Source organism: Notolepis coatsorum (genome assembly GCF_963971535.1).
Source record: "Notolepis coatsorum genome assembly, chromosome: 12".
Taxonomy (NCBI): Eukaryota; Metazoa; Chordata; class Actinopteri; order Aulopiformes; family Paralepididae; genus Notolepis; species Notolepis coatsorum.
In genome coordinates, this window is record NC_140176.1 from 11,121,260 (window position 1) to 11,147,987 (window position 26,728).

Here is a 26,728-nt window from a genome sequence, read left to right on the forward strand (position 1 = left end):
GGTCATCATGGAAAACAACACAGAGAATGTTCATTAATTTGTTTTCAAGTTCTCTCTTAAAAAACATTATGAAAAAGGTATTTAATACTGAATGTACCCGTCAAATTTACACCTGATAGCGCCAGGTTTGGACATGATGTTTGGACATGAGGTTTGGACATGAGGTTTGGACCGGTTCAGCCAGACAATCAGAGCAGATCATCAAGACAGACCTCAGCGATTGGCTGCCTCCAGTAGCAGAAAGAGCTGAATTCTGGGTTGCTGAAGATGGCGCTCTGCTCCTTACTTCGTAAAGGAAAGACGTGCTCGACCAGCTCACTCAGACGACTGTACCTGGAGAGAGAGGGAACAAGGGAACGAGAAGCTTTGGTCCTGGAAACAAAACAAAATGATACAGACACAGAACAAGATGAAACAAACACAGAACAAAATGAAACAACCAGGACAAGATGAAACAAACACAGAACAAGATGAAACAAACAGAACAAGATGAAACAAACAGAACAAGATGAAACAAACAGAACAAGATGAAACAAACAGAACAAGATGAAACAAACAGAACAAGATGAAACAAACACAGAACAAAATGATACAAACACAGAACAAAATGAAACAACCAGGACAAGATGAAACAAAAACAGAACAAGATGAAACAAACAGAACAAGATGAAACAAACAGAACAAGATGAAACAAACAGAACAAAATGAAACAACCAGAACAAGATGAAACAACCAGAACAAGATGAAACAAACACAGAACAAGATGATACTGTACATACAGTACACAGAGCAAAATTATACAAACAGAACAAGATTAAACAAACACAGAACAAGATGAAACAAACAGAACAAGATGAAACAAACACAGAACAAGATGAAACAAACAGAACAAAATGAAACAAACAGAACAAAATGAAACAAACACTGAACAAGATGAAACAAACACAGAACAAAATGAAACAAACACAGATCAAAATGAAACAAACACAGAACAAGATGAAACAAACACAGAACAAGATGAAACAAACACAGAACAAGATGAAACAAACACAGAACAAGATGATACAGACAAAGAACAAAAACATTTATAAAGAAAAGCTGATATGGTATTTCTTGTGCAACACTTACGACGTCTTATTGACTTTGGTTTCCTCCAGAATGAGCTCTCCTTTAGGGTTCACGGTGAAGATACGGCACACCGGCACGCCCACTTGTTTGTAGGCAAACACATCCTGACAGAAACATAAATACTTCAGAAATTACTTTTGAACGAAACAGCTAACTTTAATTACAAATGATCCTAAGTCTTTCAGAGTCGCCAAAGTAAAAAAGAAAGAAAAGAAAAAGGATAACTTTACATAAGTATATTTTCTGAAAATATACTTTCAAGTATTCAGAAAGTATAGAACATGTTAAACGTGTGTTAAGTGTGTTAAAAGAATATTTCTCGAGTGTGTATTTTTGGTTACTTGCTTACCAAAATAGTATACCTGTAATACATTTACTGAAGTGCAACTTAAGTTTGGTAAACAACACAATACTTAGATTACACTTCAAGCACATTCATTAACTAAACATGTGCTTTGAATTAGTACATGAAAGCATATAAGAAGTACCAAAAATACATTGCAAGTATACTCTAGAAATATTCTTTTAACACACTTAATATACTAACAATATACTTTCAGAATGGAAAAATGACTTGGGCAGTAAATCTCAGACAGTTCACAGAAATACTTTTAACCTTTTAATAACACTAACAAAATCATTCTACTTACATTCTCCCTGTTTCCAAAGGCAGCATAGAAAGGATGGGTGTTTGGATAGAAGAGGTTCTTGATGTCTGTGAGGCACTCAATCTTGAACTTCTCAGGCTTTTTTTCTATGACCTCCCTGTGACAGAGAGGGTCAAACGTCAAGGCTTACAGACTTAAAAGGGAATACCGCCGATTTTCAACATTTAAATATGTATTTGACTGTACTTTCAAGAAGTACTTGGTCAGACACAACTCCATTTTCTTTTTCAAATAACACTTAAAATAAAATAATATCTCAGTTTGCCCTCAAATGACGCAGCTCACGTCACGGATTCTAAGCTAAATTAACATCCCCGGTACGTAAGCAGCTCATGTGACCTCTAACCTCTAACCCAGCCACATCTCAGTCAAACATTCTGCTTGTCATCATAGTATTTCCAGAAGGTTAGTAAAATACATTATTTAAATGTTGAAAATCAGCGGTATTCCCCTTATCTGACCTTAGTACTTGGCTGCTATAGAATCACCTTATTTTCCCAGACACTGGCCTCGAGAAGGTGTCATCAATATTAATCTCTTTACTGACATCAATGAAAGTCTGCAGTGCAAATTATGCAACATAAAAATGCATACAGTGTGTACTGAATCTGCTCCTAGACCTGTTTCATACAGTGTATACTGAATCTGCTCCTAGACCTGTTTCATACAGTGTATACTGAATCTGCCCCTAGACCTGTTTCATACAGTGTATACTGAATCTGCCCCTAGACCTGTTTCATACAGTGTATACTGAATCTGCCCCTAGACCTGTTTCATACAGTGTATACTGAATCTGCTCCTAGACCTGTTTCATACAGTGTATACTGAATCTGCCCCTAGACCTGTTTCATACAGTGTATACTGAATCTGCCCCTAGACCTGTTTCATACAGTGTATACTGAATCTGCCCCTAGACCTGTTTCATACAGTGTATACTGAATCTGCTCCTAGACCTGTTTCATACAGTGTATACTGAATCTGCCCCTAGACCTGTTTCATACAGTGTATACTGAATCTGCCCCTAGACCTGTTTCATACAGTGTATACTGAATCTGCTCCTAGACCTGTTTCATTCAAACAATTGTATCCAAATTGTACGTTTGCTTATTTGTTCATTTTGTTCATTTGTCATTTCAAGTTTGCAACAACTATTTATATGATTCACACTGCCATTGATGTTGAAAAGGGGTGTAAATATACTCCATGAAACTTGATGGTCGCTAGGCGTAGGTAATTCGCTCTTGTGAAAATCACAGTATTGTTTATTCTCTCTAATGTTACTGTATTTCTCTACTACAAGCTATTCAAGTTCACAAGATGACAACAAACACACCCAACCGAATGCAGAGGTTTGACATGCAGAGGGCTTCTAGTAGAGTGTAGCGAGAAATAAATGAGCCAGACTTTCAAACAACTCTCTAAAACACAGCTATCTGGCTGCACGTTAGCCTAGCTTAGCACAATGAATGGAAGCGGACAGTGCCGGTTAGCCTAGGCATTGTCCAACTAACACCTCTCCCCGAAGGCAAACCGGCACTGTCCGCTTCCATTCATTGTGCTAAGCTAGGCTAACGTGCAGCCAGATAGCTTTCTACTGAACGCACAGAGAGGAAACTGGTATCTATCTTCTTGTCTCTCTCTCTGGAGAAGACGGTAAGCTAATTTCCCAAAATGTTGGCGTGTTCCTTTAACCATGATGTAAAAACGGCTCCTCCAAATAATGGATGCCCCACCACCGTGCTGCTAACGACACACATTAGCTTTGGGGACGTCGCAGAGCACTGTTGACCAGTAGAGAGGTGCTTACCTGTGCAGGGCTGAGAAGAGACTGCTAGGGGACAGCATGAGGGGCCCCTGGGGCAGGATGGTGCCCCGGTCGTTCACCCAGTGCAGGTAGCCCCTGGTCATGTCCGCCATGCCGATGGCTCGGGCCGAGCAGTACAGGAACTTGTAGCCGTTCCTGGTTTAAGTTTAAGTTTAATTATTAAATTTTTTTTACCCAGGGACAGTGCACATTAACCCTTTCACTGCCACACTACAGAAGGTTAATCCTTTACTATCACACTACCGACGGGCCGTGTGGCAGTGAAAGGGTTAACCGTTTGGTAGTGCGGTAGTGAAAGGGTTAATCAACATCTTCAGTTTCCACATCAATGTAAATGTGCCAAAGTTAACTATAATGAGCTAGTTTTCATCTGTAGTCCCTGCCTAACATGCATGTCTTCATGGTGTGGGAGGAAACCAGAGTACCTGGAGGAAACCCACGTGAACACAGGGAGAACATGTAAACTGCACACAGAAAGGCCCCCTGCTGGGGTTCGAACCCAGGAGGACCTTCGTGCTGTGAGGCAGCAGTGCTGACCACTGTGCCACCGCGCTGCCCCCGACTGTGGCGGTCATATACAATGACAAACCCAAGTCAAAATGTTTTGTCTTTTTTTTCATACTGAAAGTACATTAGTACATTAAGTGTATTTCTACCCGGGCGGCTACGTGGCGTAGTGGGCAAGGCGCTCGCCACGAAATCTGGAGACGCTGGGCTCGCCTGTTCGAGCCCAGCGCTTCACATTTGCTTTCAGTTTAGGGGCCGTATTAGGGGGTGGGAAACTGATGGGTGGGGATCGGGCGTTGTGGACAGCGACTCCTACAGGTCGGTTGGTGCGCCTGCGCAGTAGAATCAGGAAGTGTCGGGGGCAGCGTGAGCCTCCCACGCGTTACTCCTCGCCACTGAGAGATCGAGCTGCGCAGGTGAAAAGATGCGACAGCTGTTACCTCAAGTACCGGAGGGGACTTGTGCTATGTATGACTTAGTCCACATTGCAGCCGGCTTGTGGGAGGCAAGAAACAGCGTTCGTGACAGGGGAGGGTTGAATTGGATGATACGGAATTGGGATGGGAGAAAATATAGAAAATGGGAGAAAAAGTGAATAAAAAAAAAAAAGTTTATTTCTACCCATATGTACTTTTCTGAGAGTATACTGAGAGCAATGCATTTTTGGTACTTCTTAGGTGCTTTCGTGTGCTAATTCAAAGCACATGTTTAAGTACACATAAGAAATGTGTTTACTAAACTTAAATTGTACTTTAGTAAACGTATTAAAAGTAAGCAAAAGTAAGAGAGAAAATACATCACACGTCTAATTTCAGAACAACAAGAAAGTGGTTTCAATTTAACACAACTTTAGTATACTTTTTGAATAAATAAAACATAAAGTATACTTTCAGAAAATATACTGAAGTATACTTTATTTTTTACTTGCACTGAGTAAAATCCAATTAACCTTTTCTGACAGTATGGCATTAAAATTATGTACTATTTTCATGTGTTTCATGTGTGTGGTTATTGGGGTCTAACAGTGTGGCTGTTCTGATTGAGTGTTAGGACCTACTCGTGCACAGAGTGGTAGAGCTTGGCGATGCCTTGATGAGTCCAGTCTTTTCCAAGCTGAGGAAGAATCTGACCAAACACATCCGACCTGAGAGGAAAACAAAAGAGCGATGACAGAGTTTCATTTACAAGTTAGAAACACTGTCGCTAACTTGTAACTATAGACGGGCCAGTATAGAGGAGCCAGTATAGAGGAGACAGTATAGAGGAGACAGTATAGAGGGGACAGTATAGAGGAGACAGTATAGAGGAGACATTATAGAGGAGACAGTATAGAGGGGACAGTATAGAGGAGACAGTATAGAGGAGACAGTATAGAGGAGACAGTATAGAGGAGACAGTATAGAGGAGACAATATAGAGGAGACAGTATAGAGGAGACAGTATAGAGGAGACAGTATAGTCGAGACAGTATAGAGGAGACAGTATAGAGGAGACAGTATAGAGGAGACAGTATAGAGGAGACAGTATAGAGGAGACAGTATAGAGGAGACAATATAGAGGAGACAGTATAGAGGAGACAGTATAGAGGGGACAGTATAGAGGAGACAGTATAGAGGAGACAGTATAGAGGAGACAGTATAGAGGAGACAATATAGAGGAGACAGTATAGAGGAGACAGTATAGAGGAGACAGTATAGAGGAGACAGTATAGAGGGGACAGTATAGAGGGGACAGTATAGAGGAGACAGTATAGAGGAGACAGTATAGAGGAGACAGTATAGAGGAGACAATATAGAGGAGACAGTATAGAGGAGACAGTATAGAGGAGACAGTATAGTCGAGACAGTATAGAGGAGACAGTATAGAGGAGACAGTATAGAGGAGACAGTATAGTCGAGACAGTATAGAGGAGACAGTATAGAGGAGACAGTATAGAGGAGACAGTATAGAGGAGACAGTATAGTCGAGACAGTATAGAGGAGACAGTATAGTCGAGACAGTATAGAGGAGACAGAGAGAGTGGTAACAACTTCAGAATCTCCCGTACTTGGTGATGGTGCCGTCGATGTCGGAGATGATGACCTTGTCGTCCCAGTTCCACAAGTAGATGGTGCCCTCGCAGCGACACGTGCCCTGGTACTGGGTGGTGATGCTGAAGGTGACATCGTTAGGCCCCTCCCTCAGCTTCAGGCTGGCCTATGAGGGGAGAGAGGAACAAAATAATAAAGACACCAGGTAATAATGACGTCAATCAACGGCTGCACTGCAGTGACATGTTATATGGTATCATGGTGTGTTGGGCCGGTCCTTGTAAAGTCGGGACATTTTCGAATTCACCACCAGGAAACTGAACTCAAACTTTTTGTGGTGCAAAGTTGATCTGACCACCTGCGTCAAGAAAGAACGGTTGAATAATCTGTCTGCATCTGCTTCCTTAGATCTGATTGGTCTCGACCTTATGACCTAGCGAGCGCACCTGGCGAACGCCGTCATCAGCTCATATATATACGATTTCGTTTAGCTGGGCGGCTAAGTGGCGCAGTGGGCAAGGCGCTCGCCACTAACGCAGGAGATACTGGGTTCGAGCCCAGCTCTCGACGTTGCTACCGGCTTGGCTGGTTGTTCATACTAACACAATTGGCAGTGTTAGGGGTGGGAAAACTGGTGGGTGGGGATCGGACGTTGTGGACAGCGACTCCTACAGGTCGGTTGGTGCGCCTGCGCAGTAGAATCAGGAAGTATCCGGGGCAGCGTGAGCCTCCCACGCGTTACTCCTCGCCACTGAGAGATTGCGCTGTACAGGTGAAAAGATGCGACGGCTGCCTCCTCCTCGTGTACCGGAGGGGGACACGTGATGCAAGGCTTCTGTCCTCACTACAACCGACCAGTGGGAGGCATGGTCTAGCAACGTTCGAGACAGGGGAGGGGAGAATTGAAGGGAGAATTGGCGAGGTGAAATTGGGATGGGAGAAAAATAGAAAGATTAGGAGAAAAAGTGGATAATAAAAAATTAAAAAAGATTTAGTTTCGCTTAGTTTACTTTACGAGCTAACGAGGACCGACCAAACGCACCATCGGGCTTGTGAAAGGGGCTCTTACTATCTGGTCAGACGAGAGGCGGAGGGACTTCTTGTAGGCGTGACAAGAGGCTGGCGCCTCGGTCTGCACGTGCTCAGTAGGCCCCTCGGTCTGCACGCGCTCAGTAGGCCCCTCTGCCTGCACGCGCTCAGTAGGCCCCTCGGTCTGCACGCGCTCAGTAGGCCCCTCGGTCTGCACGCGCTCAGTAGGCACCACAGCGTTGAGCTCTTCGGACGCGTCGTCACTGGAGGAGGAGTCTGCTGCGCTCTGCCTGCAGGACGCCATGGTTTCAAGTTCAAGTTTGTTTCACGTTTGTTTATTATTGGGCACATATAAAATACATGTACTTTACGGTGAAATGCTTGGTTCTGTATGAGCCCCTGAGAGTGTGCTTCATACAGTAAAGAAGTAAGTAAAAGAGGAATATACAATATACAATACAATATACAATCTAAAGTACAACCTAAGTACAATCTAAGTACAATGAGTAAAAATGTGTAAACAATGAGGTACAAATGCAGACAATGGGGTACAAAACTTTAAGGTAAGGTGCAAATGCAAATGAGGTATGAATGTAGTGCAAATCTCTTTAATAAATAGATAAATATGATGTAGTGTTAAAGTGTCTAAACTAGTGAGTGTTAAGGTGAGTGTTTGCATGTGGATGTGTGTGCAATGAGTGTAGATGATCGGTTGTTACATGGAGTTACATGAGGAACCTGTTGAAGTTATGTAGTCTGGAGGAGGGAATAATGCCATAATAACCATATGCTAATGAATACAACTTGCTAATATCATCACACATGTGTTAGAAAAACCTTTTGAAACAAAGTGAACCAATATTAAAGAACGATAACAATATTTTTGAGATGGTGAAATCCATGGTATTTTTGGTCATTCTTGCCTTGATATAAAAATTCAAGATGCCCTTCTTTTTTCATAACACTCTTCCATTGTATCTGAAAATGTGTCATAAACACCACATGACCCCATGAAAGTCACTACATCATGCAGGTGCATTTATTTTCCTGAAAGAAAGATCTCCCTGAAAAGTTGCTCTATTCTGTATTAATACAGTGTCTAAACAGGAAGAAGATGAATTCTCAGATATTGTATTTTATTAGCCTCGCTTGCATGATTTCACTTGCATCATTTGTTTGGCCTCCCATTCATTGAAAGCTATTTCAGTTAGGGCTACCATGGAACCAATCAGAACAAAGTCTGTGATGTGAGGCTACCACGGAACCAATCAGAACAAAGACTGTGATGCGAGGCTACCAAGGAACCAATCAGAACAAAGACTGTGAGGTGAGGCTACCACGGAAGCAATCAGAACAAAGACTGTGATGCGAGGCTACCAAGGAACCAATCAGAACAAAGACTGTGATGTGAGGCTACCACGGAAGCAATCAGAACAAAGACTGTGATGCGAGGCTACCAAGGAACCAATCAGAACAAAGACTGTGAGGTGAGGCTACCAAGGAACCAATCAGAACAAAGACTGTGATGCGAGGCTACCAAGGAACCAATCAGAACAAAGACTGTGAGGTGAGGCTACCACGGAAGCAATCAGAACAAAGACTGTGATGCGAGGCTACCAAGGAACCAATCAGAACAAAGACTGTGAGGTGAGGCTACCACGGAAGCAATCAGAACAAAGACTGTGATGCGAGGCTACCAAGGAACCAATCAGAACAAAGACTGTGATGCGAGGCTACCACGGAACCAATCAGAACAAAGACTGTGATGCGAGGCTACCACAGAACCAATCAGAACAAAGACTGTGATGAGAGGCTACCACGGAACCAATCAGAACAAAGACTGTGATGTGAGGCTACCACAGAACCAATCAGAACAAAGACTGTGACGTTATGATGACACTGTGTGCCCCTTTCTAGCATCTTCATTGTTACCGTATTAAACTATTCATCTATCCCGACTGGCTGGTAGTCAAATCACTGCACTGTTTGCTGTATGGCTTTTTGTATTTTTGTTGAGATATAACTATAGATTTAGTTTTGTCTTCATTGTGTAAGGAATTAATCTACAGTAAGAATGTATTCTTCTGATCTAGCAATGGTCACCTATGGTCAGTGAACCTGAATCAGCATCCAAAGTTACAACATTTACCTTTATTGGCTGTAACAGTAAAATAATTTAATTATCTATCCCCCCTGTCAAAGATTATGAAACTACACAATATGGTTTGGCCATAATACTTAACCCTTTCACTACCACACTACATAAGGTTAACCCTTTCACTACCACACTACAGACGGTTAACCGTCTGTAATGTGGTAGTGAAAGGGTTAACCTGCTGTATTGTCGCAGTGAAAGGGTTAACCCTTTGGTAGTGTGGTAGTGAACGGGTTAATACTTCGAACAGGTCGAAAAGTACCTTACGGATAAAAATCTAATCTACGAATTCCAATCTGGCTTCAGAACTTCCCACTCCACTGACACATGCCTTCTCTATTTGAACGACCACATCAAGCAAGAGGTGGACGCGGGCAAATACTGCGGCATGGTCATGCTAGACCTACAAAAGGCCTTCGACACTGTCAATCACACCATTCTGATTGACAAGCTAAAAGCAATTGGTTTTGATATCAGTGAGCTGGATACAATCCTACCTGGAGGGGAGAGAACAGATGGTGGAGGTAAACGGTACCCTATCCCCCCCCCCTCACAGTGAACTGTGGTGTTCCACAAGGAAGCATACTAGGACCACTACTGTTCCTAATTTATGCAAATGACATGTCGTCAGCTTGTGACTGCAACTTGTTCCTGTTTGCGGACGACTCAGCCCTGCTGGTCTCTGACAAGAACAAGTTACAGGTTGAAAAAACCCTCAGCTCGGAACTAGGCAAAATCTGCATATGGCTCGCTGATAACAAACTATCATTACACATGGGCAAAACCGAGTCCATTCTCTTCGGTTCAAATAACAAACTCAGCAAGACCGACGGCTTCTCAGTTACAGTGGGTGACAATATTGTCACAAGGAAAGATGAAATTACCTACCTGGGTTCCATCCTAGAGGCTAATCTTTCCTGTGACAAAATGGCATCCAATGTAATAAAAAAAAGTCAATCAACGAACTCGATTCTTGTACCGGATCTCCTCCCTGGTAAACAAGAATACCCTGAAGACTGGCAGGAGCACTCATTCAAGGGTACTACGACTATGCTTGCACCTCATGGTACCAAAGCACCTCAAAGGCACTAAAAACCAAATTACAAACATCTCAAAACAAACTAGTCAGACTACTGCTTGACCTGACTCCTAGAACCCACCTCACCCCTGCACACTTTGCCAACCTAGGATGGCTTAGAGTAGACGACAGAGTACAGCAACTTGCAATGGGCCTGGTCTACAAGATACACTACACGACCAAGGTACCCATGTACATGTCAAAATACTTCCCAAAGGTCAGTGAATACCATGATCACAACACCAGAGGGAGCTCCACAAATCATGTAAAACCCAGATTCGGCTCAAACAAGGGACTAAACACGTTTCGCAATTATGCCACAACAATGTGGAACGCCCTACCCAAAGCTGTAAAGGAATGTGAATCACTACCCACCTTCAAAAACACTCTCAAAGAACACCTACGGGAGACTGCAATTCAAAACTGGCCCCTACAAATGTCCTAACCCAGTTGTACAATAAAGACCAAGCATGGCTTTGTCAGTATTCCAATGTACCCAACCCCCCCCCCCCCCCCCCCCCACCTCCAATGTACAGCCCCACCCAACCCCACCCCACCTACCCAACCTCCTCCAATGTACAGTTTCTATGTCAAATGTAGGTCAGTATTCCAATGTACAGTGTCCCCCCCCCCTACCCAAACCCCCCCCCCCCCCCACCTCCAATGTACAGCCCCACCCCACCTACCCAACCTCCCCCAATGCACAGTTTCTATGTCAAATGTATATACACTCTTTTTCTGGATTTTTTTAGTATCACAAACAGTACTGTATTTGAAAATCTGGTATGTCATAAATGTATAGATGTAGCAGTACTGTCTATCTGTATGTCGTGTGTGTCATATGATGAATTGAAAATGGAGGACCCTGATGGAAACAAGACGAAAGTCTCTCTCAGGTCTGCATCCTCTTAACAATTGTATGTATTGAGCTGTACTGTACTGTACCCATTCTGCAATCTGTTAATACACTTTTCAATCAATCAATCAATCAATCCTCACTGTGGAACCTCACTTGGTTTATAGCAAAGACCTGCAGAACGATCTACGCCCAGAAGGGGGCAGCAGACCAATGTAAACATCCTTGTTCCCCTGGCTTGTATTGCAGTTGGAAGACAAAGCCTGGATCTGTAATGAATATTGTCAGACACCAAGTTCAAATACTGTCTTTCCTAGCTTGCTGAAATGCCAAACGGTGCTGGTGGTGGTGTGATGGTGATGGTGGTGTAACGGTGCTTCTTACTCACGGAGGTGCTGGGGCCTGGTGGGGGACAGAGCTCTCCCTGCTCAGAGACTCCTGTCTCTCTAGCTTTGTCTCTGAGGACTGAAGAGAGGAGGAACCATCATTAACATACATCTGTAATACTACATATCTAGTACAAGGTGTACGGTTAAAGGGATAGTTGTGATTTTAGGACCCTCTTTTATACTTCCCAGTGATGATGTTGATCAGTAGAGTCCTTTCTCTGCACAACCCATGCTGTTCCTCACACTAGCTCTGGAGATGTAGCCACAAACCAATGCAAAGTCAATGGGGTCGAGTTAGTATGAACAGCATGGATCGGGCTGAGAAACGACTGATCAACAACATCATCGGTAAGTAAGAAATAAGCAATTCGTCATTCGTCAGATCGTCATCATTCCTGTCCAATCGTTTTTTCTCTCGTTTGCAGAAGTGCTCATTTACAATGAAAACTCTTGACAGCTGAGTTAGAATGAATGGACATGTAAATGAAGGAGGATCAGTAGTTCACATGCCTTCGAGCAACATTGTACTTATTTTATGCCTATTCTTATGTCTGCACATTTAGGTTGCACTACTTTTATTGTATTTTATACCTATTCTTATGTCTGCAATTTATGCATTGTTTTTTATTCTGTCAACTGTGTGCTGATTTTATGCCTATGTTCATTTTATACGAATTGCTGTGGGGCACTCTGGACTGTGGTCCATGTGTGAGGAGTGCTATATAGATAGTTATTAATATTTATTATTATTATAATATTGTAAAAATGTATGCATTGAAAAATGTCTGTAAAGTCTCGACGACATTGAAAATGAGGGTGACCTCGATTATCTTTTCGAGAATAAATAAAGGTTTGAATGAACGTGAGGAGGTGGTACTGATGGTACTGACGGCACTGACGGTACTGACGGTACTGACGGTACTGACGGTACTGACGGTACTGACGGTACTGATGGTACTGACGGTACTGACAGTACTGATGATACTGACGGTACTGATGGTACTGACGGTACTGACAGTACTGATGATACTGACGGTACTGATGGTACTGACGGTACTGACAGTACTGATGATACTGACAGTACTGATGATACTGACGGTACTGATGGTACTGACGGTACTGACAGTACTGATGATACTGACAGTACTGATGATACTGACAGTACTGACGGTACTGACAGTACTGATGATACTGACAGTACTGATGATACTGACGGTACTGATGGTACTGACGGTACTGACAGTACTGATGATACTGACAGTACTGATGATACTGACGGTACTGATGGTACTGACGGTACTGATGGTACTGACGGTACTGACAGTACTGATGATACTGACGGTACTGATGGTACTGATGGTACTGATGGTACCTGCTTCACGCTGCTCTTCCTCCAGAACCACCAACATCCGGACTTCTTTGGCATCTTCTCCTTCACCCAGGCCTCCTCTGTGGCCTGACATTCAAGCAAACAACTGATGTGAGGATGCAATGAAACTCAATAGAATAGAATAGAAATACTTTATTTATCCCGAGGGAAATTCGCCACTACAGATCGCTCACAGTAAACATTAAACATTTAGGTAGTCAATAAGAGTAAAATAAGAATAAAGAATAAAATACGGTCAGTGATATACATTTCTGGTATGTATATAAATATATATAAATTCTAAAATAAACTATACAGCCAGAAATATACAGAAATATACAGTCAAATGTACAGTAATAACTAATAAGTATAAAAAATGGGTAAAGTGTCGAGGAAGATTGTGAGAAAAATTGTAAAAATTGTAAAGTGTCCAGGAAGATTATGCCAGACTGTGGGTGGAAAGGCATTAGGTCTATATATTAACAAACACATACCTTCGGCAAGTTCTTCTGAAAAGCCTGCATGCTGAGTATCAGAGGAGCTGCCAGCGTCCAGTTGTAATACCTGGAGTTGTAAAGATCAAGTTTGCACCATAGGCCACGACCACGATCACAACACCAGAGGGAGCTCCACAAATCATGTTAAACCCAGATTCGGCTCAAACAAGGGACTAAACACGTTTCGCAATTATGCCACATCAATGTGGAACGCCCTACCCAAAGCTGTAAAGGAATGTGAATCACTACCCACTTTCAAAAACACTCTCAAAAAACACCTAAGGGAGACTGCAACTCGAAACTGGCCCCTGTAAATGTCCGAACACAACCCCCTCCAATGTACAGTAAATTACCAAGTATGGTCTTGTCAATAATCCAATGTACAGTTTTGTTTGTACAGTTGTACAGTGTCCCCCACCCACCCCTCCTACCCCCCCCCCCCCCCCCCCCCACTCCTACCCAACCCCCCCCCCCCCCCCCCCCCCACCCACCCACCCAACCACCTCCAATGTACAGTCCCCCCCCACCCCCACCTACCCAATCCAATGTACAGTTTCTACGTCAAATGTATATACTCTTTTTTTTCTGGACTCTTTTTGTATCACAAACAGTACTGTAATTGCAAATCTGGTATGTCATAAATGTATAGATGTAGCAGTACTGTCTATCTGTATGTCATGTATGTCATATATGTTACGATGAATTGAAAATGGGGGACCCTGATGTAAACAAGACGAAAGTCTTTCTCTGGTCTGCATCCCCTTAACAATTGTATGTATTGAGCTGTACTGTACCCATTCTGCAATCTGTTAATAAAGTTTTCAATCAATTCAATCAATCAATCAGGCAACCATAGCAAAATACCTGCAGAATGATCTGCGGTCACAAGGGGGCAGTAGACCAATGTAAATGTCATTGTTGAGTGAATCGGCATGATGTTAGGCATTAGCTTTAGTGCCATGTGTTGTGAATTAGTACAAGCGTTAAGGTAACTCACCTGTTGGCAATTCTCACCACCAGATTGGGATTGTCGATAATTGCTGGATTCTCAGCGAATTCATGATACGTGATGATGTGCTCCATGAATCTGTCTGGAATAGATATTACATAAAGACCTCATTATGATGCTATCCCTCTCTGATTGTCCCCATTACTACAGTAGGTTAATAGAAACACATATGTATATATGGTTATGCAGTGGATGATTTCAATAGGGAGGAAGGGCTTTGTTAAAGGGATATTTCACTTTACTAGAACTAAAGTCACATTTCAATAGTGTTACCTTTATCTAAGGTCATCTACTAGTAAGCTAGAGACCACTGCTGTCCCTGCTGTCAACACCACCATTCCTCCCAGGTGTCAGGCTCCTCATTCACTTCCATTCATTTTGAGGACCAAGTCTAAATATCATACTTCTGATTCTGAATTATATATATTTTAAAACTGTTTAGGTACTTGAGTCAAAGATACTTGTTTTTTTGTTTTTTAATAATGTTGCCATTTTCAAATGATAAGTAAAAGTCTAATCATTTCTCACTTGAGGTGTAGTTTGACCAACTGTCAACTTTTGAATGTTTAAAATCTTTCTTCCAGCAAGGCAGCAGGTAAACATACATCAAATGCCAAAACAAACACTTACCATTGACTCAGAATTGTCTGTTTTATTAAAGTTAGTTTAGGCCTGACGCCTGGGAGAAATGGTGGTGTTGACAGCGGACGACAGGGACAGCAGTGGTCACTAACTTACCTGTAGAAGATCTTACACAATGGCAAGACTGCTGATGAAGTTCTACTAAAGTGAAATATCCCATCAAAATACACAATTCATTGCATCTTTTTAACTATGGATTTCTATGGACACGTTAGCCATTTGTTACCCATTCATTCACACACCGATGGCAGAGGCAACCATGCAAGGTGCCAACCTGCACATCACGAGCAATTAGGGGTTAAGTGTCTTGCTCAAGGACACTTCGACACCCTGCCCGGAAGGAGCCGGAATCGAACCGGGAACCTCCGAGTTACCAGACAACTGCTCTACCTCCTGAGCCAATGTTTATATTATTATTTTTACCTTTGGAGACCTCTGCGTTCTCCCCGCCGCCGCCGCAGAGAGACAGGGTGACGTCGGGCAGGTCTCCGGCGGAGTCCGAGAGACACTCCGTCCCGCTGTCGGCCGCCGCGCTGCCCACGGACTGGGGCGACTGGGAACCGGAACACCTCCCCACCTCCACCCAGTGCTTAGGAACCTGCTCCGTCTCACTGGAACACAACAGGAAATCATTCTCCGCTGTGTGCCCATAGATGGTGTGTGTAGAGGTTAAAGGAACACGCCAACATTTGGGGAAATTATCTCACGTCTTCTCCAGATAGAGACAAGAAGATAGATACCAGTTTCCTCTCTGTGCGTTCAGTAGAAAGCTATCTGGCTGCATGTTAGCCTAGCTTAGCACAATGAATGGAAGCGGACAGTGCCGGTTAGCCTAGGCATTGTCCAACTAACACCTCTCCCGAAGGCTAACCGGCACCATCTGCTTCCATTCATTGTGCTAAGCTAGGCTAACGTGCAGCCAGATAGCTTTCTACTGAACGCACAGAGAGGAAACTGGTATCTATCTTCTTGTCTCTCTCTGGAGAAGACGGTAAGGGAGGTGGCTTTGTACCTTTTAGGAAAGTACCGGGCGAGAACATCAGGCTCGAGGACATTCAGGTCGTCCAGGTAGATGTCCTCAGGTCCCTGGTGTTGACTCCTCTTCCTCACCACTGTGTCAACGTCAAGAGAGACAAGGAGAGGGTTTCTTTTAACTATGTGAGTGAACAGCATCCAGACTGAGAGGATACAGATGATATAGACTGAGAGAATACAGACTGAGAGGATATAGACTGAGAAGATATAGACTCAGAGGATATAGACTGAGAGGATATAGACTGAGAAGATATAGACTGAGAGAATACAGATGATATAGACTAAGAGAATATAGACTGAGAGGATATAGATTGAGAGGATATAGACTGAGAGGATACAGACTGAGAGGATACAGAAGATATAGACTGAGAGAATATAGACTGAGAGGATATAGACTGAGAAGATATAGACTGAGAGAATACAGAGGATATAGACAGAGAGGATACAGACTGAGCGGATACAGACTGAGAGGATACAGACTGAGAGGATATAGACTGAGAGGATACAGACTGAGAGGATACAGATGATACAGACTGAGAGGATATAGACTGAGAGGATATAGACTGAGAGGATACAGACTGAGAGGATACAGATGATACAGACTGAGAGGATATAGACTGAGAGGATACAGACTGAGAGGATACAGCCTGAGAGGATATAGACTGAGAGGATACAGACTGAGAGGATACAGCCTGAGAGGATACAGACTGAGAGGATATAGACTGAGAGAATACAGGCTGAGAGGATATAGACTGAGAGGATACAGACTGAGAGGATACAGACTGAGAGAATACAGGCTGAGAGGATATAGACTGAGAGGATACAGACTGATACAGACTGAGAGGATATAGACTGAGAGGATATAGACTGAGAGGATACAGACTGAGAGAATACAGACTGCAACATCATGGATTGCACTGAGAAAGGACTCTACCGACCAACAACATCATTGGTGAGTAGAAAATAGGGCCAGGGGTCCAAAAATCTGAACTATCCCTTTAAAGTAATGAACAAAAGATACACTGTATATTTGACAAGCCGTTCGGACGAGGAAGTCCTTTGTTTTGATTCGAGAGCTGGCCATTTTGGATAATCACGCTGAATTACAAAAACCTTTGTGAAACACACATTTTCCGTGGGATCTTTATAAACTTTGCACCTGTATGACTAGAAGCCTTCAGGCTATGGAACCGTTGTGTTTTCCAGCTCCTACCTCTCAGCTGGAACTTAAAAACAGGCATCTGGCAACCAGTGCAAAGAAATGTGAGAGCACAAAACCTTTACTTCAGTGTGTTCAAACCTCTCTTACTCTATTTCATTAGCACTCAAATATATAGATATAGAACAAATAGATATACTGTAAACGGTATCAATGACTAAACAACAACTATAGATCACGTCATGTAACTAAAAGCTCACGGTTGCGTAGGCTACCTCTCCTCTTGGAGGGGACGTCCGTGGCCTTGGAGCAGGGCACCATGTCGGGGGACTCCGCCTCTGCGTCCCTGACCTTGTGACCCAGGGCCCCACTGGCACCAGAGACGCTGTTCCTATGGCTGGGCGGGGAGGACGTCCACCGGGTCCTGCCACGGGTGGGTTTGGAGGCACAGAGGTCAGAGTTCAGGGGATGTGGCTCAGATACTGGGCTGGGCTCGGACCGAGGAACGCACGTGTTGTACGTGGAGGAAGGGCCTCCTGGTAGCGGGCTGGGGGGCTGGGGCTTGGAGCAGGGGGGCTGGGGCTTGGAGCAGGGGGGTTCAGGCTTCCAGGGCTCCGGCTTAACGATGGTGCAGACGGGGTCCGCAGAGCGCTCTCCCTTCTCCGCCTCCATGAGCTCGGAGCTGAGGATCACCCGGAAGTGTGTACTCTCAGAGGGGGTGATAGTCAACGTCTTTGGCTCGGATCTGTCCTTCTTGCAGACCTGGGAGAAAACAAAAGAGTAAGGAGGTATTATAATGATCCTGTCATTGCATCCTGTTTTTGAAAAAAAATAAAAAAAATGTTGCTGTGACCAATTAGTTAGTCCGTCCCAAAGCTGTGAAAAATGTGTTTGCCATGACAAAGAGAGACAATTGGTGCGCTAATGCACCAGAACAAATATCACACACATATTATGGTGGCGTCAAAGGTCAAAGATCAAAGTGTTACACTTTGGAAAGCTATAACTCATACACCGCAAGTCCGACTGACACAAGATTTTGTACACATATGCAGCAATCCTTGGTCTGCCACCCATGTCCACCATTTTGCTTTAAACTTTTTTTTAATAGCTTTTCCCCCTAGTCCTCCTAGGTTCTCCACCCGATTCTCACAAATGGTAGCGCTACAATCAAATTTTACTACATCCTGAGACAAAACACTTTGTACACATATCCAGCTGCTGGTCTTTGCCACTACATAATTGCATAAAGACAATGGATACAGTGATTGATTGATTGATTGATTGAAAACTTTATTAACAGATTGCAGAATGGGTACAGTACAGTACAGCTCAATTACATACAATTGTTAAGGGGATGCAGACCAGAGAAAGACTTTCGTCTTGTTTACATCAGGGTCCCCCATTTTCAATTCATCAGGACATATATGACATACATGACATACAGATAGACAGTACTGTCAGTACAGTGCTCAGGTTAAATATCCGGTCAGCAACAAGCTGTAGCCAAATTGGTCACAGTTTATCACAAATCTTTTTCTTTCTTTTTTATCAAAGCATGAGGAAGGAGACCCTACCCTGGTGGATTCTGGGAATTCTCCCCAGGTCCACTGCATGTGGGCCTCTGCTCTGAGCGCGCTCTGTGTCGACTTCACCATCAGCTCAGAGTCACTCTTAGGGCCACCGGGTTCAGACAGGTCCCTCCTGAAAGCGAAAGCAACACAAAAAGCAGCACTTTATTTTACAACCCTGTCACTGTTTGTTTAGCTGAATCCTATGGAAACTAGAGAGCTGTGCTCAGTGGAGTGCAAATGTCCGCCAGGCAGCAGGCCCTAATAATAATAGCTATGTATTCAGGTAAACATCTATCTAGAGTAGTGCTGCAGATTGCCTCTGGACAGCTGGACAGGCACCTGAGAGAGAGAGAGAGAGAGAGAGAGAGAGAGAGAGAGAGCGAGAGAGAGAGAGAGAGAGAGAGAGAGAGAGAGAGAGAGAGAGAGAGAGAGAGAGAGAGAGAGAGAGAGAGAGAAAGAGAGAGAGAGAGAGAGAGAGCGAGCGAGCACTTCGCGTGTCACAACAACATCTTCATCTTGGAGGGGAGTATGACATGAGCTTCCTCCAAACAAATCCCAACGTGAAGAGGGAGGAAGAGGAAGAACATAATATCCTCTCTGTTTGCCTGATCTGTGTAAATATTTGAATGAGCCGTTACTGGCAGACTGAGTAGGAGGTACCTTGTAGTCGGGGACCAGTCTCCATCAGAGAAAGGATAGCTGTCCCATTCCATGCCAGTGAGGGAGGCGTTCCGCTTCTGCTCCACCGTGCCCTTCACAGTGGAGAGCGAACAGGTCCTAAGGCAGGGAGGAACACAGAGTCATAATCTGAGGCAGAGAGGAACACAGAGTCATAATCTAAGGCAGAGAGGAACACAGAGTCATAATCTAAGGCAGGGGGGAACACAGAGTGATAATCTGAGGCAGAGAGGAACACAGAGTCATAATCTGAGGCAGAGAGGAACACAGAGTCATAATCTAAGACAGAGAGGAACACAGAGTGATAATCTGAGGCAGAGAGGAACACAGAGTGATAATCTAAGGCAAGGAGGAACACAGAGTCATAATCTGAGGCAGAGAGGAACACAGAGTCATAATCTAAGGCAGGGAGGAACACAGAGTCATAATCTAAGGCAAGGAGGAACACAGAGTCATAATCTAAGGCAGAGAGGAACACAGAGTCATAATCTGAGGCAGAGAGGAACACAGAGTCATAATCTGAGGCAGAGACGAACACAGAGTCATAATCTAAGGCAGAGAGGAACACAGAGTCATAATCTGAGGCAGAGACGAACACAGAGTCATAATCTGAGGCAGAGAGGAACACAGAGTCATAATCTAAGGCAGAGAGGAACACAGAGTCATAATCTAAGGCAGAGAGGAACACAGAGTCATAATCTAAGGCAGAGAGGAACACAGAGTCATAATCTAAGGCAGAGAGGAACACAGAGTGATAATCTAAGGCAGAGAGGAACACAGAGTCATAATCTAAGGCAGAGAGGAACACAGAGTCAGTCAAAATGAACATACAAGCAGCAGCAGCTTCCATGATGCTCTTCATCTGAGCTCAGCTCCCAGTTCTCCACCTCTCCACCCACAGTCTTCTTACCTTCCGTGATGCTCTTCATCTGAGCTCGGCTCACAGTTCTCCGCCTCGCCGCCCGCGGTCTGATCCTCCTTGCGGGGCTCCACCTTGTGCTTCCTCCTGCGTCTCTTCTTCTTCTTGGCGGCCGTGTTGGAGCCGGGCAGGGGGACCGCCCCCGGGGCCGGGTCCTCCAGGGCCGGGTCCTCCAGGGCCTGCAGCTGCCCTGCGTCCTCCACGGCCGGCCCCTCCTCTGCTCTGGACTCTCTGCCCCAGAACAGCACCTCTTCTGTGGGGATGGGTGAGGTGGCGAGGTGGGCAGGGACAATCTCCTGGGTGTGGGTGAAAAACAGATATAGTCTTTTATCCGCTCACACTCAAACTCAAAGATGTGTATATTTTTCCCATACAGAAAGTACATTTTTAGTGTGTTGAAAGTATATTTTTCTGAGAGTATATTCGCAATGTATTTTTGGTACTTTTTTTTGTGTTTTCATGTACACGTTTAATAGGATATAGTCATTCAAATATGCTGTAAGTTTAATCTAAATACATTACACTTAGAAAACGGAGATGTTTACCAAATGTAAGTAGTATTTTAGTAAACGTATTTAAAAGTGTATTATTTTGCAATTATTAAGCAAACGTAACCAAAACATCAAAAGTATAATTTCAATATATTCAAGCACATATTCAGTAGGGATGGGTGTGAGTAATAAATTAATCGATTACTCGTAGCTATGAGAAAAATCGATCTTAAATTATTAATAATTTTTATGAAAAAATAAATAAATTTTCTTTTTTACATATCTGTTTCACAGATTATAACTGTTTGTTGGTTTCCTTAAACATATACATGAATGAACAAAATTAAGTTAAATAAAATAATAATAATAATAATTAAAAAATATATTTTTTTTTTTTTTTTTTTTTACAAGTAATACACGATCACTCGAGTATAGCATGCGATCAATTGATCTGTATTTTTTTTTTTAAATGCCCATCCCTAATATTCAGTACAGCCTTTAACACACTAAGTCTTAAGTGGTTGCAATTTAACACAACTTTAGTATACTTTCTGAATACATAAAAAGTATACTTTCAGAAAATCTACTTTTTTGGTCTGGATATTGACCACATTAGTCCAGTGTGAACTATGATGGAAGATAAAATCAGAATCCAACATTAAACCCATCTCATCTCAGGTGAGAGTAGATATACCCACATTGTTCTTCTCCGTCTCCTGGACGAAGAAAGCCTCTCCGTTGTCTCCCAGCTTCATATGCAGCTCTGCAGCTTCTCCATTGATCTCAATATCAATCTGCAGAGTCAAGCAGCATCAAGTCAAGCAAGTGTTCCTTTATTGATCTCCTTGGGGACATTCAGATGTCATAGCACCATGGGGGAGGTGAGGTACAGGCAGGAAAGATAATAATAGAAATAGTAATAATAATAGAATAGAACATAATAATAATAACAATACTACTACTACTAATAACAATAGTAATATAACAATAATATAATAATACCAATAACAATAGCATTATTATTATTAATAATAATATTAATATGAATATTATTAGGGCGGCTGAGTGGCGCAGCGGACATTGCGCTCGTCACCAACGCAAGAGACACCGGGTTCGAATGCGGCTGTCGGCGTTGCCTCCGGCTTGGGCCGGCCGTCATACTAACTCAATTGGCAGAGTTAGCGGGTGGGAAGTCGATGGGTGGTAATCTGGACGTTGTGGACAGCGACTCCTACAGGTCGGTTGGGGGACGCCTGCACAGCAGAGACAGGAAATGGCGGGGGTAGTGTGCGAGCCTCCCACACGTTACACCTCGCCAATGAGAGTCCGCGCTGGCAGGTGAAAAGATGTGACAGGCTGCCTCCACATGTATCGGAGGGGACACGTGATGCAAGGCTTCTATCCTCCCTACAACCGGCCAGTGCGGGGCATATATATGCAAGCAACGTTCAAGACAGGGGAGGGAAGAATTGGCACAGCGAAATTGGGATGGGAGAAAAATAGAAAAAGAGGAGAAAAAGTGATTTTTTTTTAAAATTAATAATAATAATAATAATAATAATAATAATAATAATAATAATAATAATAATAATAATAATAATAATAATAATAATAATAATAATAATAATAATAATAATAATAATAATAATAATAATAATAATAATAATAATAATAATAATAATAATAATAATAATAATAATAATAATATGAATGAATGAATGAATGAATGAATGAATGAATGAATGAATGAATGAATGACCCACACCCACACGCAGACCAAAACAAAAACAAACAGGGTTTGTTTACAACCAGGACCACTGCATGTCCGGCTCCGTCGCAGGACTCCTTGACAATAACTGGGCCAGAGGAGAGGATTGCCTGCAGCATTAGTGTTAAGCCATAATATGAGCAGCAACAGGCTTATCTGGAGAGGCCGCTGCTCTATGACTCAACTTAATACAGCTTCAACCTCTCAGGTGGACAAACAACTGTTCACTGGGGTGCATACTTAGTAAGGTTGTAAACAATAATATCATTAATGCATGCGCGCACACACACACACACTATTGTATTGGTATTGTAACTCAGTTACAAAATTTTTCTACTCTGTATTGTATATTGTATATTATGTATATTGAACACTTTTGTTTACACTTTGTTTACGTACTTTCTATTTTATACTTTATCTATTTTTATCTAGCACACTCTCAGGAACATAACAGAAAAAAGCAGTTCATATAAAAGTATTCTGTTTTTCTGTTTTTCATTCTGCATTTCATATAAAAGTATACACACACACACACACACACACACACACACACACACACACACACACACACACACACACACACACACACACACACACACACACACACACACACACACACACACACACACACACACACACACACACACACACACACACACACACACACACATTTTACTGTGTATTGCAAAGTCATTTTCCTTCTTTACATAAATCAGAATGTTGTAAATAATGCAATTATAACACAGGGAATTGATCATAGGAAACACCTCAAGATACAGTAGCCAAACATATATTGTTTCAGTTCTGTTCTAACTGTGATCTAAGATATTGTTTCAGTCTAACTGTTCTCACTATGTTCTAAGATATTGTTTCAGTATAACGGTTCTCACTGTGTTCTAAGATATTGTTTCAGTCTAGCTGTTCTCACTGTGGTCTAAACAAGGGTTTTTGTACAGTAAATGTTTTTAATTGAAAGTCAGCTTGAAACATTGAACTCGTGAAGAAGCTAAAACAAGGATTTTATTTTAGAAACAAGGCCTGTTTTTCTATTGAATTCGGGGAGAGGTGGTTTTCTGCTACGTGTCCCTTTGCTAGATTATGATGATCTGCTTTATATGAATTTCTTCATGTTTTACATATACTTAGTTATTTCTTTATGTTTTGCATATATTTGTATATATATATATTTGTTTTGTAAGGATTTAAATTAGTAAGGAATTACATTAATTTTGAGTAGTGGAAAAGGGGTAGGATTAAATAAGTGTATACTTCTTGCTACTCCTTTTTGAACACGTAAATTGAGTTCTCTTTTTTTGTTTTGTTTTAGTTTTTTGTTGGCTCACATGTATTTACAAGTCCATTCTTAGTATGCTCCCCTCTGTGCACTTTCATACTGTATCATGCAACATTGGCAGCTATAGCCTACGCTCATCTGACCAACGTAAGTTGCATTGCAATCTTTTTATCTATAAAGCCATAATTAGAGATTGTCCAAATTATATTAGTTCTTTATTGGAATGGACCACTGGACCCTGTCTTACACGATCCAGTTTTTGGCTTACACTTAGAGTGCCTAGAGTTTGTACTGAACTTGGTAGATCTGCTTTTGGCTTTTTTGCCCCTACATCATGGAATACCCTGCAGGAAACACTGAAACTAGACACTCTAGTGTCTATGGGTCGGTTTAGAACCTTAATGACCAATCAGGTCACCACAATATGTAATTGTTTTTAAATTATTACCTCTGTTTTAATTTTGAGCTATTTTATTCTTTTTAAAAGATTTTTTATTATAATTTTTTTTTATGTATTTTAAAATGTGCTCTCAATTATTCTGATTGTCTGATGTCTTTATATTTATGAACACACTGTGACACTTGTGTATGTAACATCTCGACGGCATTGTAAATGAGTTTAATTACTCAGTGTATTATCGAGTATAAATAAAGATTGAATGAATCTGTACCTAAGGTCCGCACAGAACTACATTAGGTAAAATGGTCTTTAGGTATTCTGCTCCCTCTTCCCTACACTACAACTAACTTGCATTTTGATCAGGGGTGTAAAAAGTACCCAGAAATTATACTTAAGTGAAAGTATGGGTACCGTCTCAAAATCGTACTCAAGTAAAAGTCAGAGTATCTGGCTAAAAACACACTTGAGTAAAAGTCAAAAAGTATGTACTAAAAAGTAAAAGTCAAATTTTCTTTTTATTCCGGGGCAATGACATGTTCTGTTTCGTCCTCTTTATCACTCACACTATTGTTTGTGGCCATCTTCTGTGGCTTGTCACTCTGCCTGTCTGATATCAAGTGTTTAATCAAAGATCCTCGCTTTCTAGTCTTGCACAAGGACCAATCAGCTTGGGTATGGGCTAGGGCTGACCCTATTAGTCGAATAGTCGACTAATCAATCGAAAGGAGCCGTAGTCGACTGCCAGCCTCTTAGTCGAATACAAAAAAAAATATATATATCATTCTTTCCAAAAGAAAAGAGGCCTAGAAGCGTGGCTAATAGGGGTGTAACGGTACACAAAAACCACGGTACGGTACGTACCTTGGTTTTGAAGTCAAGGTTCGGTACGGGTTTTCGGTACAGTGGGGGAAGGTTTGGATTTCCATGTTCCACTCAGGGGTGATGTAGTGTGCAGTAACTAATTGTACTTGTAGGGCTGTCAACGAATATTCTATATTGAAATTAATAATCGACTTGTAAAAAAATTAAAATTAAAATTAATTATATTAGATTGTGAAAAAAATAGCCCCCGGTGGGCGGTCGTTAGTGGTTAACATACCGTTGTATTCGTTCGGTACACTACACAGCCGTTCGGTACAGTACACACTGAAACTTGTTCGGTTCGGTACGGATACGTGTACCTTTACACCCCTAGTGGCTAACGCTAATGGCACGCATACCAGAGGCTAACTGCCTAAGAAAACAGGCACAGAGGCACTGAAAGAGGATTTCACCCGTCTAATGAACACACTAGACTAGACAAATATCAAGATGTATCCATCAGTGGACCAATTGCATGCTTTTGCAGAGGACAAGAAGCCTTCCGTCAGACATTAAGCACCCCCAAAGCCCAAATGGAATACATTTTTTTTTAGACTATCGGCTAATTTCGGCCAATCATAGTCGACTATCCAAATCCTTAGTCAGGGACAGCCCTAGTATGGGCGGGTTCATTTTCCATTGATGGGGATTTGATTGGCTGTTTTTAAATAAAGTCCGGCCGCAGGATGTTTTTTTTCTCTGAAATGTAATTGAGTAAAAGTACAAGTATATAAAACTAATAATACTCGAGTAAAGTACAAATCCCCAAAAACAGTACTTAAGTATTGTAACGAAGTACAATTACTCAAGAACTTTCCACCCCTGGGACTGGATGATGATGCTCCAAGGTGCCGTAGAAGAAGGAGGAGGATACAGAACAGTCTGAGATTGTAAAGCACTAAAGCACACTCTTGATTTTGATGACGTATGTCGACTCACCACCTTCTCCCTGGAGCGCAGCACCCCCAGCTTCCCGAAGCGTACGTGGAAGGGGGAACACTGGAAGGTCCCGTCGGGCTGTCGGACCACCACCACGTCGATGCAGCCCGAGAGAGTGGCCTGGTTGAGGCCCTTGTAGAGCTCCTTCACTGTGACCAGCACCTGGCCCGCCAGCTGACCCACATAGTTCATGGTGTCAACCTATAGGAAACACACATAACCATCATCAAACAATGTGATAAACAGTATTCCATCACCATTACATCTGTCAATGAAATAATAGTGTCTGTTCTGTAAGACTGTGCTCATCGAGTTCTGATTATAATTCCCCTCTAAAAGCAAACAAAGAACAAACAAAAAGTCATTCAGATACAGTAGTTAATTGAAGCTGAACTGACCTCACCGAAGGACTGTACAAAAATCATGCTG

General features: G+C 42.4%; 1 protein-coding gene across 1 annotated transcript; it reads right to left on the reverse strand.

The window, feature by feature from the left end:
- Positions 1-188: 188 nt before the first annotated feature.
- LOC311237612 (phosphatidate phosphatase LPIN2-like) lies at positions 189-26,494 on the reverse strand (the record flags this gene model as incomplete). Its single annotated transcript, XM_084325551.1, has 19 exons — positions 26,300-26,494; positions 21,736-21,831; positions 20,538-20,842; positions 19,610-19,726; positions 18,953-19,076; positions 17,651-18,137; positions 16,194-16,293; positions 15,605-15,792; positions 14,528-14,621; positions 13,528-13,597; positions 13,034-13,120; positions 11,664-11,740; positions 7,227-7,476; positions 6,175-6,323; positions 5,186-5,272; positions 3,604-3,756; positions 1,779-1,893; positions 1,129-1,232; positions 189-333 (listed from the first exon to the last, which is right to left on the reverse strand). Exons 1-19 carry the CDS (start codon positions 26,489-26,491, stop codon positions 189-191), a joined length of 2,940 nt encoding a protein of 979 aa, XP_084181677.1. The 5' UTR covers positions 26,492-26,494.
- Positions 26,495-26,728: the final 234 nt, after the last annotated feature.